Source organism: Mixophyes fleayi, chromosome 4 (genome assembly GCF_038048845.1).
Source record: "Mixophyes fleayi isolate aMixFle1 chromosome 4, aMixFle1.hap1, whole genome shotgun sequence".
Classification (NCBI taxonomy): Eukaryota; Metazoa; Chordata; class Amphibia; order Anura; family Limnodynastidae; genus Mixophyes; species Mixophyes fleayi.
The window spans coordinates 294572637-294591624 of NC_134405.1; the positions used below are offsets into that span (position 1 = coordinate 294572637).

General features: G+C 39.1%; 1 protein-coding gene across 1 annotated transcript in view; it reads right to left on the reverse strand.

Moving 5' to 3' along the window:
- Positions 1–209: 209 nt before the first annotated feature.
- PDLIM4 (PDZ and LIM domain 4) overlaps positions 210–18988 on the reverse strand; it is a 172654-nt gene continuing 153875 nt past the window's right edge. Inside the window, exons 4-7 of the mRNA XM_075209847.1 lie at positions 18748–18944; positions 10880–11037; positions 4059–4179; positions 210–847 (exon numbers count right to left, since the gene is read on the reverse strand). Of these exons, the coding sequence (XP_075065948.1) occupies positions 643–847; positions 4059–4179; positions 10880–11037; positions 18748–18944 (681 nt within the window). The 3' untranslated portion in view covers positions 210–642. The remainder of the gene's footprint in view (positions 848–4058; positions 4180–10879; positions 11038–18747; positions 18945–18988) is intronic.

The window sequence follows — 18988 nt, forward strand, 5'->3', positions numbered from 1 at the left end:
CAAACAATTTCTCAATAATAAATGTGGTGATAAGAATAAGCTAATTTTTTTATCCAAATAATTTCTTTTTTACCTTTTCTACATGTTCCAGTTCCCATCGTTTATAGAGACAAAGCTAATATACTGTGCGCAGGAAACACACCCACACAAACATATATAATTTGTGAGAAAACAGAGAAATAATTTTGAATTACTTTTAAGTAATAATCTGAAATTCTACAAACAATATATTTTTTATTAAAGCAGAAGTGGAATATTATTCAGTATTTACAGATTTCCGTTGGTGCCAAAAGAGAACATAAGAGAATGAATGAAGATTGCACACATGTAAACTGCAGTATTAACCACAACAGCAATGCAAAACATATGGATAGTTAATGCAAAAGTGTTAGAAACCATTCCAAAATGGCTTCCCTACAGATACTTAGTTCAAAATAACTCATTTAGGTAGTAAAATGCATATTCTGAAGCGTTTTTTGACTGTACTACTGCATTGTTTTCTTGAATACAATGTTAGGAATGTAGATGCTTTGTCTTGGGAATGTGAAACCATTATAAGCTGTTTGTTGCAGGAGGGGTTCTTGTATTATTGCTGCTTAAGACCTTATAGAATTCTCCAGCAACAAGATCTCTCTTGATTGTTTACACAAGTTCAACTTTGGCATTAGGATATACGGCCACTACATCATATCCCTCAGGAGGCTTGACTCTCTCCTTGGCGTGAGTTTCGCAGTATAAGTGCTCTTCAATAAAGAAATAGCCTCTCTGTTTCAGGTTCAGCCCACAGTCATCACACATGAAACATTCTGGATGATAGAGTTTGTCTCGAGCCTTGACTATTGTCCCACTGTATAATAAAGAGGAGAAATAATTACTTTGACATCCATACAAACCATTTATAACCCAATAATCTGTAATGGTAATATACACTGTACAGTATGTGAGCCAAATAAAACTGCATTACTGTTAAAAAAGTACTGAATAAGAATTTTTTTTTTACCAGATCACTGTTCTTATTTTAGTCACTTTCCCATTCATCTCCCCAAGCTATAATAGCAGGGACCAAATTTCTACTTTAAAGTACTAGACTGCCTACTTAATAATCTGCTTTACATATAATATCACTGGTATAACAGTGGCAAATTTGAGTACTTATAAAATTAGATAATTCTTTTACGCAATATCATATGGGCTAAATAGAAGTGACATTGCATATGTACAATTCTTAATAGTGATATTATACAGATGGATTTATAATGTAATCATGTTTATTATCTAACTCTTGTCTCAATCTCTTTGCCGCTGAGCCTGTTTTGCCACTTTTTTGGTTGATCACATTCTAACAGTAATATCAGTAATTTGTTTCTCCGGTACCCACGCAAGTTATACATTTTATATTTCAAAAGACTTTGAATTTTCAGAAAATACCATTAATTTACAAAAGAATCTACCTGAAATGGGCAAAAAATGTTGTTGTTTTTTTAATTGAAATAGCAAGAAAGTTGACTAAAAGCAAATGTGTATATTTTATTTTCTAAACACCACCAACAAATATTTTGTGGTTCTTGATTTGACATCAATCCACCTTTCCAAAACAGCAAAAGGCAGAATTCTACACATAGATTTTTTCTATAATAAAAATCTGCACTTGAGTATCATAGAGTATTTTTTGTTTGTTTGCTAGTTTGCACCATCTTGAATAAAATGCATAAAATGTGTAGGGACAACAAGGCATACCATTTTGAAAACTAAACAACCTACTTCATCAAATGAGGGTACCCCTGATGCCAGGATGGGGGAGATGTCGGTATTATAATCAATCATCTCTGGACTTCTTAACGCTTTCTGTAGTGTAGAGTATTATTGTGTGGTGATTAACAGTAAATAACTACTGGGGTGCATCTTGTTTGAAAGGGGGGATAATACTCTTACAAATTAGGATGATGCTCAGTCCCTATATGCCAGGGTGGGAGAGATCTGAACATTACACCCCCCCTGTTTTTTTGTAGAGTGGGGTGTTATTGTCTGGTGAACAATGACTACTGAGGGAACTCCTCTCTTTGAAATACAGGTGCCTTGATTTTTTTGAAGCCAGGATGAGGGAGACCTGTGCCCTTCTTCTTCATCACTGGCCTTCTAATTATTTATGTAATGTAGGGTATTATCTGGTAATCACCAGATAATAACTATTAAGTGGGCACCTCATTTAAGGAGGGATCATCCCGCTTTCAAAAGAGGGCACCTCTGAGCTTCTAGGTGCCAGGATGAAGAAGATAGAGCACCTTTAGTGCTCTCACCCCATTCCTTGGCTCTTCATTATTTTTCTGTAGGCATTGGGTAAGGAGGTGGGGCTTAATGACATCATTGCAGTGATGGATGTCATTAAGGCACCTCCCTCCCCCATTGACCACCAACTGGAAATAGCTGTGGAAGACAGGTACGTATAATTTTAACTTCTTTGAATCCCCATGTGCCAAGGGGTTACCACAATCACCATTACACAGTTTTCTAGTCACTATTGGGCGACCCTACATATATTGAAATATTGAAATTATAAGTAAAAAACAAGGTAAGAAAGTGCAAAAGTTTATCCAACAGCAAACAATTATCTTCAATTTATCTATTGCAATCGTCTTATTGATTATTATAAACTATTGCACATTTCCTCTTTGCTAATAAATTACTCTTATTGTTTGCTAAAGTAATCAAGTAGAAGAAAACATCACCCTAATTTACATGCTCTAGTTTTAGGTTTCTTGATGAGTAATAGCAATTCCTGTTGGATTTTTCTTTTCAGTAAACTATAGTAACCAGGCGCGGGCTGGGATATATCAGCCCGGCGGCCGCATCGCGCGTCATGTGATGTGGCCGCCTGTGCGCTGACGCGCCCGCATCCCGTGTCATGGGATGCGGCTGCCAATCTAAATCATTAGATTTTGCAATCGAGTAGCGGCCCTAACAGTGCCAAAGATGAGCGGCCCGGGGGACCGATGCCCCCCTGCCACCCGGGCCAGCCCGCCCCTGATAGCAACATACTATATAATTAGAGAAAAAAGATCTTTATACAGCATAACATGATAGAATCTGATGTATGGTAAGGCTAAATATGTAATTACTCTAGTGGCATACACTATAAGTTATGACAGAAAACACCCTGCTTCATTACAGACTGAAATTTGAATGGGCGGTTGGCCAAGCCACCAAGCACAGATTGTCTATAATATCATTCTGCCCCATGTAATAACCAAATACTGGATTAAATAAGATTGTCCTCTCTGTGTTTAATCATCTCTAACATAGATATATTGCATAATACCAAATATGTTGGTTCCTTTATTAATAAACCAAATAAAATGGCTTCTGAACATTGGTTCTTAGCACTGGTAAGATTCTCCAGGTTTTGCCAGGTAGACTATTTAAGAAGGATCGCAGAGGTACGAGTATATACCATTTCAAGTCAAATTCAATGTTCTTTTCATCAGGAGTTAGCATTAATCCTTTTATCATCATTCAATAAAGGAATATTAGTACAAATATTGCAAAACAGTCTGCACCTTATGAACATATTTAATAAACAGTGCAAAGTGCACATTTCTTCAGACAGATTTGCACATTGCACCCATTATGCCATGTATTTGGCAACTTATCTGTGGTGTGAGGTTTCAAAAGTGAGAAATTCTGGTCACAACACTGACTGTATGTATATTGGTACCAACTTATAGTAAATTTCACTTCTCCCAATTGCTACAGAGTGTTGCTAGTTTCACACTCATTCCCTCATGAAATTAAAGAGACCCCTTAATTCAAGTTTCATCAATTTGCATTTTGTTACATTAGTGCATTGGTATATGTGCATCTTTCAGTGGAAAGCATGTGCATTTAGATTTATCACACAGCATTCAACTGAAAGTAGATGAAAATGAAAATAAACTCACCGACTAATAATCTAAAATAACACAACAAAGAAGAAAATAAAAAAATGAAATAACTGCATATGTAAGCGAAAATTCTGTATTGTGTGGTTATTTGAATTGAACATAAGACATTCTGTTACTTACACAATGCCATTTCCACATCTGGTACACTCAGGGAGCAGCTGTAAACCAGTAAGGGGGCTGCTGAGTTTAGACACTGGTGATTTGACATTTCTGGTGCTGGTTGGTCTTTCTGACTTCTCGCCTGACAAAACATAAATAGTGTATGAGGTTTACGTAGTGAATGCTGCCACAAACACCTACAAGCTGACTGACACTGTAACACGGCTGGTCCCCAACATATCTCACAGATCTGAAACAACTGGATGTAAGGGTTACTGAGTTTCTGACAGGAATCAAAAATCTGGATGGGGCAACACAGTGGCCTAGTGGTTAGCACTTCTGCCTCACAGCACTGGGGTCATGAGTTCGATTCCTGACCATGGCCTTATCTGTGTGGAGTTTGTATGTTCTCCCCGTGTTTGTGTGGGTTTCCTCCGGGTGCTCCGGTTTCCTCCCACACTCCAAAAACATACTGGTAGGTTAATTGTCTGCTATCAAAATTGACCCTAGTCTTTCCCTCTCTGTCTGCCTGTGAGTGTGTGTCTATATTAGGTAATTTAGACTGTAAGCTCCAATGGGGCAGGGACTGATGTGAATGAGTTCTCTGTACAGAGCTGCGAAATTAATGGCGCTATATAAATAAATGATGATGATGATGATGTCTTGCATGATAATTTTACCTTATAACCAGGGCCTGATTATCCAATAGGCTGACTAGTCTGCAGCTTAGGGCGCTAGGCTTTAGGGGGAAGGGGGTGCGCAAACATTATGTAGTGAACATTTTTGACACTGCAATTCATCTTAAACTATAATAGAATAGTTGTTCTGCAAAGTAAAGAGAAAAGATGAAATAAAAATGTATTCCTTGGATGTGCATTTAAGAATAAGCCAGTAGGAGAGACAAGGATAGCGACAGTCACAGACGTGACAGCCCCATCTCCCTTCATTTCTGCACCCTCAATAGCACTTGTTAATGCCTTTATTCTGCTATACAGTTCTGATGTTAATGAAAACGAAATAAGTGATGATTGCCGTGACCCTTTAAAAAAGTCAAGAGGTCCTCAGTTTTGAAAAACACGATTACCATACAAAAACACGATTGTGGGGGGGTGAAGGAGGCTGGATTTTAAATTAAGAACGGGTTTGTTTTTACCTACCACGTATTAGCCTGGCGTGGAAGGCGAGGGGACACTACGAGCATAATAGCCTAGGTCGGCCTGAACCCTTAATCAGGTCCTGTCTATAACATTAAGAAAGAGGTATAAAGGCTGCACTATGATAAATATTAACAGGACAAACTTAAGCGGAGAACCTTAATATAAAAAACAACAATAAATAACAGACAGACAAACAGCAAATCGCGTCATTTTTGACCTACCCACCACGACTAAAGTGTCATTTTGTCATAGGGGTGGGGCCAAAATGACGTGATTCACCACAAATTGTGTCATTGAGATTTCCATCATGCCCACTTCACTATGAAGTAGACAGGATGCGGGAGAACTGCCTGCACTCCTGGGAGTCTTGGAGACCTACCCGGAATTCGGGACTCTCCCGGACATTCCTGGAGAGTGCGCAAGTATGCACTACACACAAACAATATATGTTTTGAGAAACATAACAAGCTTCAGAAAAAATTGGTCAACGCTGCATATGTCTAAAAGAGGACTACAAATGCCAGGACAAATGAACAAGAGTCATGTTGGCTGAACAGAGTTGCTAGCTGTGTTCCTGGAAGACAAAAGCACAATTTTAGCAGAGAAAACAGAAATAATGATAGAAAGGCAGAAACACCAAGGTGATGATGGAGAAAAGAGGGTACTGAATGTCCCAACAGAACTTAATTTATGGATTGTCTTTACTGATCCATTATGGGATAGTTAGTGAATTAATAAATTGGAATTGGGCAATGGCCTAGAAAAACTGGAAAGAAAGATATTAACTTGAAAAGTTTTTATTTTTTTACTAAAGCAGCCACCAATGTTTAAACCAGCAAAATGCAAACGGATAAGACCATTTACAGTTTAATGACACTACACAGAAGCAATAAATATTTTAAAAATAAGAAAATGGTTTGTTTTATACATATAGGGCCTAATTCATTCAGAAAAGTAAAGCCAAAAAATAAGTAACGCTGTAACTTGACAAAACCATATTGCAATGCAAGGGGTGCAAATGAGATTATTATTTTGCAGATAAGGAAAATACTGGCTGTTTTTTTACGTAGCACACAAATACTTGCTTTATTTTTACACTGACATTAAAAGTTGATCTAGGACATGCTCTACCCCAATTATAAATCTGTCCCTATATTTAAAATGTACCTCCCCCTTCAATGCAACATGGTTTTGCCAAGGTGCAAAGTTACTCCATTTTTTTGCTTTCCTTTCCTTAATAAATCAGGTCCATATTGTTCTTAGAGCAGTCTCTTGGGTAGGGATTTTGTATTTTTAAATACATATATACCAATTAGGTAAAAATGTGTGTGGCAAATGGTTTATCTTGTCAATAATAAATGAAGTTTAATTCACAGTACTATCCTACAATTATTGACTCTGACATTTGGAAAGCGGTTGGAATCTGGGATAACCAGGAAAAATGTGAAACGCTCAAAGAAGTAAATTGTTGGAAATCTTGAGATGGATGATATCTCTGATCTTTGTCTCCAAGAACACAATGTGAGCTAAAGGTCTTATGAGTGTTTGATGAGATAATTACTGGAAATGGACCAGCTACTCGATCTGTTACTGTGCTGTGCATACACAGTGCATGCACTTGGGCACAATGACATGCCAGGAGGAAGCCACAGAAACATCCCACGCATTCTTGTCTATTGTTTTAAGAGAACTTGGACTGTGTGTTGCATTGCTCACCCTATGATAACACAAAGCCTTTTCTTCATACCGCTCTTGTTAGACCAACAGTAGAGTTTCTTACTGGATATTGGCAGATACTGTAGTTGGAGGAACTGTTGTTGTTGGCTGTGATGTTATTATTATTATTATACATAATAGTAACAAACTATGCAGCCCTTCCTGAGTTATTAAATCTGTGCCGAAATGTGTGGAGTTCGCCAAAGATCTGCAATGAATTATCTAAAAACGAAAGTCCACTATGAAATGGTTAAAAATTTGAACATGCTTATCGTGGACATTTGCTGAGACAAAGATTATATATCTTTTTGGATTTCCAAATGTTATAAATAAAACCATGCAAAGTTTTGGAAACGGCAAATCATCTGTACTTGTGATGGATAACTACTTGTGAAATTGTATTTATATAACCCTCACTCAACCCTTACCCTTCATCACATATCGAGTCCACACAGTTCCATGCCTAGGCTACATTGCTATTGTTTGAATTATTTTATCTCCTTGGTTTGTTCCCTAATTTGGTTCATATATATATATATATATATATATATATATATATATTTATTTATTTATTTTTTATTTATTTTTTACTATTTTTCACAGTGAGAACAAAACACATCTTTATTTGCACTGATTTATATAGACTCTTCTCCTACACAGCTAGTTCTAGGTAGCAGCTCAGTTAGAAACCATAGTAAATGTATAATTCCCAGCATCACGGTGGCTAACTGGTTAGCACTTCTGCCTCACAGCACTGGGGTCATGAGTTCAATTCTTGACCATGGCCTTATCTGTGTGGAGTTTGTATGTTCTCCCTGTGTTTGCGTGGGTTTCCTCCAGGTGCTCTGGTTTCCTCCCACACTCCAAAAACATACTAGTAGGTTAATTGGTTGCTAATAAATTGACCATAGTCTGTCTGTGTGTGTGTTAGGGAATATAGATTGTAAGCCCCAATGGGGCAGGGACTGATGTGAGTGAGTTCTCTGTACAGCGCTGCGGAATTAGTGGCGCTATATAAATAAATGGTGATGATGATGATGATCACTGTGGATGTCTCACACTCATTAAGCAGTGTCTTGTCATCAACCATCATTTACTCATTTTGAGATGGACAAATTTATGCTGTGCCTATCATAACCATTCCCATAAAACAGATACAACAGTGACATCCCGATGGTAATAGCAGAGCCTTGAACTTAGTAAGGGTCATTTACAAGAGTGCAAAAATTGAGGTCCCGTGGGCGCAATTTGCAATGTTATGCAACTGTTTCTACGCATCTGTTTTATGGGAGGATGTGTGAGCCATGATTAAGCATCATCTGAGAGAAGTTGGGCAGATCAAGGCATTCCTTGCACCTAAAACAAGATTTGTCACATATGTAAATTCAGCTAATGTAGCGATGCATATTTGAAGAACCTCCGCACGTGTAAAATTGCAGATGAATAATCATTTATTTTTCAAAGCAAAACAGACAGGAACATGGGACTGAGGCGAATGCACCCCCTTCAAAGGCTAACTATGCAGTCTACATTTATTTAATTTGTTCTACTTTGTGTGCCAAGAAAGAAATCCTTCTATTGTTATTAAACCTGAGAAAAGAAGCATTCCATAAATACTGAAACCAGATAGTGATTAAAGTATTACTTACATCTTATTCAACACAAAGGGAACCAGAACAACAAACAATAGCGACTGAACATACACCAATAATTAACATAAGATTAGACCTCAAATTATGTGGATAATAGGGATTGGCAGCATTTAACAGAATGTGTAAAACTTGAGTACAGTACTATGCAGTTATAATTTATTTCCATACACATAAACAGCAACAGCACCACCTTCGTGCTGAGGATAAAAAATACTAATATTTCCAGTGTTTGTTTGAATAGGAGTTATCTCTACTGAATAATAGTTTTGTGGGATACTCTCCCAGTTTCTTGTTGGATATATGAAATAATATTACTTTTCATCTTGCAAACTATAGGTATCTTCTTCCACAGTAAAAATTTCACTAAACATAAGATCCAAGTTGCCATACACAAACAAGCTAGGTCTGGGCAAAAGGCATGACTAACCTCCTCCTGAGCTGCATACTAACCTAGCCCATTACATAGAAGCATTATTGAAGTGCGGCACAGTTAGGATTGAACTTCTCACACTGGACACGTGGGATGGGCACACAATCGTTCTGTTTGTCCTGAAGAACATGCACCTTCTGAGTATACCATTGTTTCAGAACCTTATCAGTATGATATGTCAGATAAGGTTATGATCTCAATGGAAACATGTTTTTCTCTACCTAAGAGACTTGTGTCTCTGCCATAGGTGTCACAAGGAAGTAGAAGCAGAGTTCCTCCTAAGACTTGTAGGTAATGAGTTCTCTTAAGGAAGCAAGAAACGTAAAATGCTCATAAGTTTATATATAATAATTATGTTTTTGTTAATCTGACTTAATTATTGTGTACTGGCCTGGCTTGTTTTAACCACATCTGTTTGTTTGTTATCTTTGTTTATTTGTATTGTTGCCTTCCGGTCTACATCAGTGCTCTGATTATATTAGTTGCACCCACCCTGCTGGGCACAGGTTCAGCCGGCTTTAGTTCACGCTCAAACCTCTCCTCCTTCCCTTTCCTAGTTTCTCAGTGTTCTGGAATTCACTTATATATCTTTGCCCTACACAGCTGTTCTGTTTTAGCCCATGCTCTATGTACGGCGCAGCGGACCATTTGTGGTGCCATATAAATAAAAGATAGTGATAATAATAATAATAATAATAATAATAATAATACTATCCTAATTTAGACTTACCTTTTCATAAATATGTGCTGCCTGCCCCTTATCAGTTTTCTGACATTGACCCTAAACTGACAGCCCTTATATGAGCTTGTATCTGACTATTGTCCTATCTGTTAAGACTAGTGAGTCTAGCCTGGGAGCCAAAACCTTTTGGATCCCTGCAGCAAAATCCATCACTCACTTGAAAACCACGGTTCCTATTAGTTCACAGTTGTCAATATTTATATGTATGAATGTCACAGCGTTAAGGGGGGAGGGGTGCTTGAGTCAACTGTAGTACAATATTTTCTTTTTCTATATATAAAAGAAGATTGTTTCTTTGTTTGTTGGAAAATATCTTCCACAGCTCTCAAGGTAAGGCTGGCAAATCTTACATAGTTATTTAGTATCGAAACAGTAAGGTATTAGAACACATAGCGACTAAGCAATAAATATTGAACTATGACCCGGCAGTCTGTTCTGAGTCTGCATTCAAGCACCCCTGCAGTGATTGGGATGAACCAAATGAAAGGTGGTTCAGCTGGATTGGGGCAGGATTAAAGGGTGGTTAGGGTCATGGTCAGACATCTCATTGGTGTACGTTAGGCAAAACTTTGACCCAGGGAGCCTGTTCTGAACCTGCATTCGGACACCCCCGCATTGGGATGAAACCAACACAAGGTGGTCCAGTTGAATCCTGGCCAGGTCTCAGGGGGTTAGGGTCCCGGTCGGACCTCCCATTGGTGTATGCTGGGTAGAACTTTGACCTGGGGAGATGTTCTGAGCCTTCCACTGGATGGATTTGGACAAAAACTTCACAGACTGGTAACATTGAATCCCAGAAGACATACTGGGGTTAAGTCCCGGTCGGACCTCCCGTTAGTGTACTCTGGGCACAACTTTGACCCGGAGAGCCTGCTTTGGCCCTTCCATTGGATGGATTTAGATGGCATTTATTATAAAAAAAAACGACACTGGGCAGTTACCTCATGGGTGTGTTGGAAGAGTTGCTAATTGCTAATTATTTTTAAGAGGTTCACAGTTACATCCAACTCATTGATAACTTAATAACTTGACGATTTAAACCCGGGCAAAGCCAGGTACTTCAGCTAGTTGGATAAAAATGCATCTACTTATTTGATGAAAAATTAAAAGCATAATGCCAATAACATATAAAATGCTATACATACCATTCTCCCCAGCTTCTAACATGCCTTGCAAGTATTTGAATGATCCAGACTGCTTAGGCTGTGATATAGGTTCTTCATAATCTTGGAGCATTTTGTACACATCTGACTCAACATCGATTCCATTCCGGCTCCTTGGAACAGTTCTCTGTGGGTCAGCGCTGTTGAGGACAAAGCAAAATGAATAGTGAAACAGTGATAAAATAATATATAAAAAAAAGTGAGGTCCCTTGCTACATCGAAAATTGTGTTACTATTTTACTGTCTAGAAGGCAATTGGTTAAAAGACATGGCCACCTTTCTTAATTTCCCTCCAAATCACTTGAAAGCCATATTCTTAATACAATGTACACTGTACCAGCTATCTTTCAGAAGATTAGAGTGGGGCCCTCAAGTGCCGATGGACTGGCATCGTTGGGCCCCTCTAACCTCTGGGACCCATAGCTGTACCTTCTGCAATGTTTTTAGTTCTATTCCTACAGGTAGCTTTGCATAAGAGACTTAATCCAGCATCATGCCATCTAACAAACATCGCACAATTCAAGCTATTTGTCATGGAACTTTGAATTTTGCTGAGTCAGGCAAATAACACTGTGAGGAGGGCGAGATCCAATATGCATAGGCGAAAAGAATTCTGGGGGGAAAATTAGGAAAGGTAGACGTATATCTTAAAGATGGGAATTACATATGATGCTGTAATGCCAAAACAGAATTAAATTGCTGTTTTAAAGATATAAAATAAGTATTTGTATAATTAATGTATAACAAGAAAGATTTACTTTTTTAATCAACAGTTTATTGCTTACAAAGCTCATTTTTCAAATGTATTCTATTAGAATGCTTGTGAAGTTATTCCCTCTATATTACTTGCATGAAGTGCAATGGCACTAGAGGTGAACAGATGGCAGCGGATGGGGAAGAGACAGATAAGAAAACAGTACATAACAAAAATAATATTCAGTAACATATGAATTCCATAATTACATATGTATATGTAATAAAACAATTTGGGGCTCATTTAGAATTGGACACACATAATTGGTGTAGGGTACATATTTTCATACTGCGCATATGCATATATCCATATATAGTTTTTTTGCTTATCTTTGACCTTTAAAGGCAGAACTAAGGAAGGGAAAGGGCAGATAAGTAGTTCTACATGCACCAGTATGCTCTGGCAGGCATTGAAATGTTGCCATAGCCTGGTGCTGGTGACTACGTGTGTGGAGGGATCTCACTCTGTTTGTCCCCCTGAAGGAGAGGTAATTAGCTCAGGCTATGAGTGCTGGCGCTTGGTTCCCTTTTCTGGGGAGGGGGGGATATACACTATATGGACAAAAGTATCTGGCCACACCTGTCATTTATTGAATTGAGGTGTTTCAATCAGACCCATTGCCAGAGGTATATATAGTCAAGCACCTAGCCATGCAGTCTCCATTTGCAAACATTTTTTATTCAAAATGGGTTGTTCTGAAGAGCTCAGTGACTTCAAGCGTGGTACTGTGATAGGATACCACCTTTGCAATAACACATTTTGTGAAATTTCATCCCTGCTGGATATTCCACGGTCTACTGTGAGTGATATTATTAGAAAGTGGAAGCGCTTAGTATACAACAGCAACTCAGCCACAAAGCGGAAGACCACGTAGAATTACAGAGCAGGGTCAACGACTGCTAAGGTGCATGTTGCGTAAAAGTCGTCCATGCTCTGCTGATTCCATTGCTGATGGGTCCAGAACTTCCACTGACATAAATGTAAACACAAAAACTGTGCGGCGGGAGCTAATGGAATGGGTTTCCATGGCCGAGCAGCTGCATGCAAGCCTCACATCACCAAGACCAATGCCAAGCGTCAGATGGATTGGTGTAAAGCACACCGACACTGGACTGTGGAGCAGTGGAAACTTATTCTGTGGAGTGTTTGGCAATCAGGTGGGCGAGTCTGGGATTGGCGGATGCCGGGAGAACGTTACCTGCCTGACTGCATTATGCCAACTGTGAAGTTTGGAGGAGGGATAATGGTATGGGGCTGTTTTTAGAGTTTGGGCTAAGTCCCTTATCTTCAGTGAAGGGCAATCTTAATGCTTCAGCATACCAAGTCATTTTGGACAATGCTATGCTTCCAACTTTGTGGCAACAGTTTGGGGAAGGCCCTTTTCTAATGCAACATGACTGTGCCCCAGTGCACAAAGCAAGAACTACAAAGACATGGTGTGATGAGTTCAGTGTGGAAGAACTTGACTGGCTCACACAGAGCCCTGACCTCAACTCCATGAAACACCCTAGGTATGAACTGGAAGGAAGATTGTAAACCAGGCCTTCTTGTCCAACATCAGTGTCTGGCCTCATACATGCTCTACAGAATGAATGTGCAAAAATTTCTACAGAAATACTCCAACATCTTGTGTAAAGCATCCAAGAAGAGTGTAAGCTGTTATAGCTGCAAAAAGGGGACCAACTGCCTATTAAAGTATATGTATTTGAATACAATGTCATTACAGTCCCTGTTGGTGTAATGGTCAAGCGTCCGAATACTTTTGTCCATATAGTGTACAGGCAACTATTATGAGGATCTTAAAATACATGCACATAAATAGTGATAAAAAAAATCCACTTTCATCACAATAACCATTATGGGGATAGAATAAGCTTAAAATCTATTATGTGTTCAGTTAAGTAGTTGTTATACTAATCCCCACAATACTGTAAATTAGTAAATAGTTACAGACAGGTAATTAATTCTCCGTGCAAACATGATTCTTATATTAAATAGAAAAGCTGTATATAGCTATTAAAGACATGAGGAGTGGTATACATAGGAAACAAAAATCACAAAACACCAGTATTACACAAGGTACAGTCTTAGAGTTCCTAGCTGTCTGCATGTCATACCACAAGTTGAGGATGCAGAGCCCTCTAATCCAAACTATGAGCCTGATTCATCAAGGAACACAAAGTGAATGCAATTTGCATTTTGTTTTACATTGGACAGACGATACGCATGAAGATACGCCCGTATTCCGGTTCAAGTACTGTTTCTAGCTGAATATGGGTGTAAGTGCGCTCTGCCTATATGGCACTTGCTGTATACAGACAGACACAACACACTGCAGGATACACACAATGCATAAGTATTTATAAAGTTCCATCAGAACGCACAGATAAAAAAATATTTTTTAAATATATTACCACTGGTTTATACTATAATCATTACTAAAAATACATTTAAACTTTTTTTACATTAAATACATAAATCAGGATGTTATTAATGCTGTACATAAATGCAGTTTTACAGTTGCACTTAATTGCAAGCACACGTTCTGGCATGCACATGTGTCAGTCATCGCTATCAAAGCGCACTTACACCTGCCCTGTTGCTGGTGCAAGTGATGCAGCTAAAAATACCTGAGAGATGCCCAGGGCTTGAATCAGATGGATGTGCATGCGCTCTCCCTTGGCACGCCCTCACTGTACATTGCTACGTGCATATGTCCCTTCCCTCCCCCATTCCGCCCTAGAACTTGTAGGAAGTGTCAATTGTGTTCAGAGATGAATCGCATGCAATTGCGTTTACTGGCGTATAGTCTGTATCTGAGCATTCACAGAGCAATTTCCGCAAAATACAGCACATATAGGCATTTCCATTCCATAATGATTCAGGCCCCATGTGTTTATATTACAGAATAATTTATGGGCTACACTTAGACACGGATCATATATGTGAGTATTGTGTGTATATCTATATATTGTGGCAAGAGCCCGCTACTGCTGAAGCACACGCGAACAACTTCTTCCTTTTTTATGTAGTTTTATTGTCAGGATGGTAAATGTTTTGACACCGTACAGATTTCACAGCAATTCTTGGAGACCCTAAACGCTAGCTAGACATAGACCAGCTCTCTCAAGACCAGCCAGCTTCCCCAGCGTTGGTCTCAGTGAACAAATGACACAAACAAGCTTTTATACATGATACTCCTCCCCCAGCCTTAGCTTGATGGGCAGGTGACACACCCACCTTCCCTTTAAGAGGAAACGCCCATCACTGGCGCTGTTTGCACTAACAGACACACCCTGTCTGTTTGCTGAGAGGAAGGAGCTTTCAAATCATGTAAGTTAACCAAACTTTAAACTATACATAAGTCTTTACCTGGTTTAACCTCAATCTAGGTGCATAACTGCGCCAATGTCTTACTCTGCTTGTATGCTTTCTCTGCATCTTGTCAGATAAATGCCTCCCTTTGTTACAATATATATATATATATATATATATATATATATATATATATATATATATATATATATATATATATATATCATGCATCTATCCAAAATGTGATGTAGGATTTGACTAAATGTAGGGGTGGAATGGCACCCATATGAAAATCATGGGTTTGCCCCTGTCATAATCTGCATTCTGCCATACATTTTGTATTTCAATTATGCCCTTCACATCCTTAAAATCTGTAACTCTTCAGTTTTATATTAGTTTGCATTCCCCAACCTCAGTGAAAGTTACTTTATTACATTTATGAAAAATGTAAGTTTGACAGTTGTCAAGACATTAGCTACCAAAAATACATTTGCTAAGACATTGTTGAAATCTCCTGCCTGCACTTATGTATATTTTCTGCAATAAGTCTCTCACTATTTAGAAAACAGATCAAATTGATACTGATATATATATACTGGATACATGTATAAATTAAATTTAGTAAACCATATATGGAAGTATTATTGCATAAACAAAGTTGTCCCTTCATTTTAGATGTATACATTCATATGATCCAGAGCAGCTGTGCAGGAGAATGGATTTCCGTTTAATACAAACAATCTGTCCATGTTCACTTACTTTTTGTGAAATGTTCTTTCTTTTTATGCTTTAACACACTTCATTTTTTATTTCAATGTATTGCACTTACTAAGCCATTGTATTGTGTATGGTATATTACTTAAGGTGAACCTGTTATTCTACTTTAAATCTACACAGGTTGTAATATCTCAAATAAGTGCAATTACCTTTTCACTTCTCTTTCAAAGCTTATATGACAAGTGGTAAGAGGAGTCTCACCGCTTCGCCAGCCAGTCTTCAGTGCATGTGCGCATGTGTGACCCGGCTTTGCCGCTTCACACATGTGCAGTGGAAGTGGAAGCCGGAACTTGAGCATCCAATTCAACTTTCAATAAAAATGTAAAAAAATAAGTAAAAAATATAATTTTAATATAATAAAAATAGGAAAAAATGAATATTTGAATAATAAAGAATTTCTTCCTGTACTGGGCTACTGCCATTGCCACCCTCAGATGCATAAGGAAGCCTTTACCAGAGAGCACCGGTTAAAACTATCGCAGGTGATACCCACCACTAGCTAACCCATAGTTGCCTACTCTCCCGGAATGTCCGGGAGACTCACGAATTTTGGGGAAAGCAGAGAGCATTGTGCCCTCTTCGCTGATAAAGTGGGTAGAGGCGGGAATAAACACATCATCCTGGTCCCGTCCCCTGGTTGTGATAAGCCAGTATTGTTAAACTTTGACAGGGGTGGGGCCTAACGACGAGACCCGTGTGGCCACACCCCTATGACAGATCCCCTCGCGAAGATTATACTGCCATAGCTGGCAAATGTGAGCTAACCCGGCCAAAGGGTTTTGATAGATAGGAAGTACTATCTCTGGCAAAAACTTATAAATAAGGGTCTTAGAGTAGGGGCCTTAGAGTACTGAAATATCTGTAAATCCTTGCATCACCTTTAATAATATAATTGGGAAAGGATGGCAGGATTATACTTTTTGACTGACGATGGACATCATTTCACAAGATATAAGTTTTTTGGTGGAATATGCCGTTTCACAGTAGTGGAAAGTTCTGGTGATACAATCTTTGAGTTCCTCTTTTGCTTTACAATTGTGTAGGACTCATAGGGGTATTCAATTGTTAGCGAGATCCCCGGAAAAACGAGCGCTCAAAATATATTAGCGTTAATACGGTAATATGCGCGTAAATTTCAGATGAAATTCAGCGAGTAATTACCGTATTAACGCTAATATTTTTAGAGCGCTCGTTTTCCGGGGATCTACGGGGATCTCGCTAACAATTAAATACCCCAGATATAGTCTATAAATAGCATGGAATTGGTGATGGCCAATTTAGTCTGCTGTGCGATGTGGTTGCACAATTCTGCTGGTGAAGCATGCCACATTTTGAGGCTAAATACTGATCAAGATTAATTTTTTGCAGAACAGTTTAGAAAATGTTGTTTGTCTCTACTTCTGACAGCACGCGGTCTATGTGACCATTGTGTGGGTGGAAACACACAAGGATGTATCCTTTCAATTTACTAGCAGATAGTGACATCACTGAGCCAGTTTATGACTTATTGCTACGCTATTTACCCAATTATTTCAAACTCAGCCAGTCTCATTTGATTAATTAGCTCCTCTGAATATTACAGTCACCTATCCTAAATAGTGAGAACCTCTTACCCCTTTATTTCTTCTTATACTTCTCAGCTCATTTATTCTGGTGGCAGCTTTCTTTCAAATTTTCACTATTTTTCTCTGTTCTTTCTCTCTCTCTCCTTTATTCACTGTCTCCTTCTCGCTATCTCTAGGGGGTCTATTTATCAAAAGGAGAAAAGCCCCAGATCCACAGGATTTAGGACTTCTCCCTATGTAACAAATCTGACTGGCCGCAGACGTCTATTGCCGGGTACCGTATGCAGGGCCGGATTAACCATAGGACTAACTGGGCTACAGCCCAGGGGCCTATGGCATCCAGGGGGCCCTTGAAAGTGCTCAGCAGCAGTATTGATCGGCCGGGGGCAGGGGCGGGGCGCCCCCGGCGCGATCAGTAATCTTTCACTGCGGTCCTTTCCCGGCGAGCTGTAGTCTCCTTACTGAGATCTTGTGAGTCTCACTCTCACGAGATCTCCTCAGTAAAGAGCGTACAGCGCGCTGGAGAAGGAGGTGAGTGCCGGGGGGGGGGGGGGGGGCGGGCAGCTCGGATCACGGGGGGGGGTTGCGGGTAGCTCGGATCACAGGGGGGGCCCTCACGGGGGAATGGAGGTCCCCTTAGCCCAGGGGCCTCCATTCCCTTAATCCGGCCCTGATCGTATGGGGGAATCGATTTAACAAGCGTCGTCCTATGGCTATCACCATCTCTCCATCCTGAGATAGGACTCTTCCAGCATGAAAAAAATGCTTTTTTATTGAAATAAAGCATCTTTTCTTTATTATTATTTGTTTTCCTATTTTTGACTTCCGTTTTTCTAATTGAAACTTTATTATTTAGATTTTGATGAACTTTGAACTGGAACCTCAGGCTTCCACTTCCAGTGCTGAATGTACAGGCTGACGAGCGCCAAGAGTCCTCTGACTACTACCAGCTTTGGCCAGGGAGCTGAGCATCGCTCTTTTTATTGTTAAACTGAGCAATAGATTGCAATAAGCTTTGATGGCAAATCTTCGATATTGACAAATAGACCCCTAAATCCCCTACCTTACCGTAGCAGCAGTTAATTTAACCTGGGTCTTTTACAGTGTGTTCCATATAGTACATCATGAAGCAGAACCAATAAGCAAGCAGATCAGGCGAAACAAAAATTATAGAGGAATGTTGCATGGAACATTTAAGGCCAAATTTTCCAGAATAACATGTGAGATTCTATGCCCAAATGAGGTTTGAGGAGAATATTCACTGGAACAGTTATAAAAATGTCACTCATCTATATCTGCAACTAATCTTCACTACACCGGGGATAACATGTCCATTATACGCACAGTACAGCAGTACTATGGTGTCACATTCTTGGCTGTACAGCATTTAAACATAGTGCTGGTAAACAACCCCCACCAATATTCTGTATTACATGTACCTTGGGGAAGAAGAGATATTGATTCTGCCCATATGTGAAGATAGCTGAGATTCTATTGCATTGTTGTTGTTATTTGTGTACAGTCTGGTGGGATTATTGTACGGTGTGTTCAGCATTGGCCGGGCATCACTGGGGCTGCCTCGTGGAGAAACTGGTGCGGATCGTCTGCTGTAAGCAATTTCAGATGGAAAAATGTCCTAAAAGAAAACACACAACAGAAAAAAATGAAAATCTATTACTG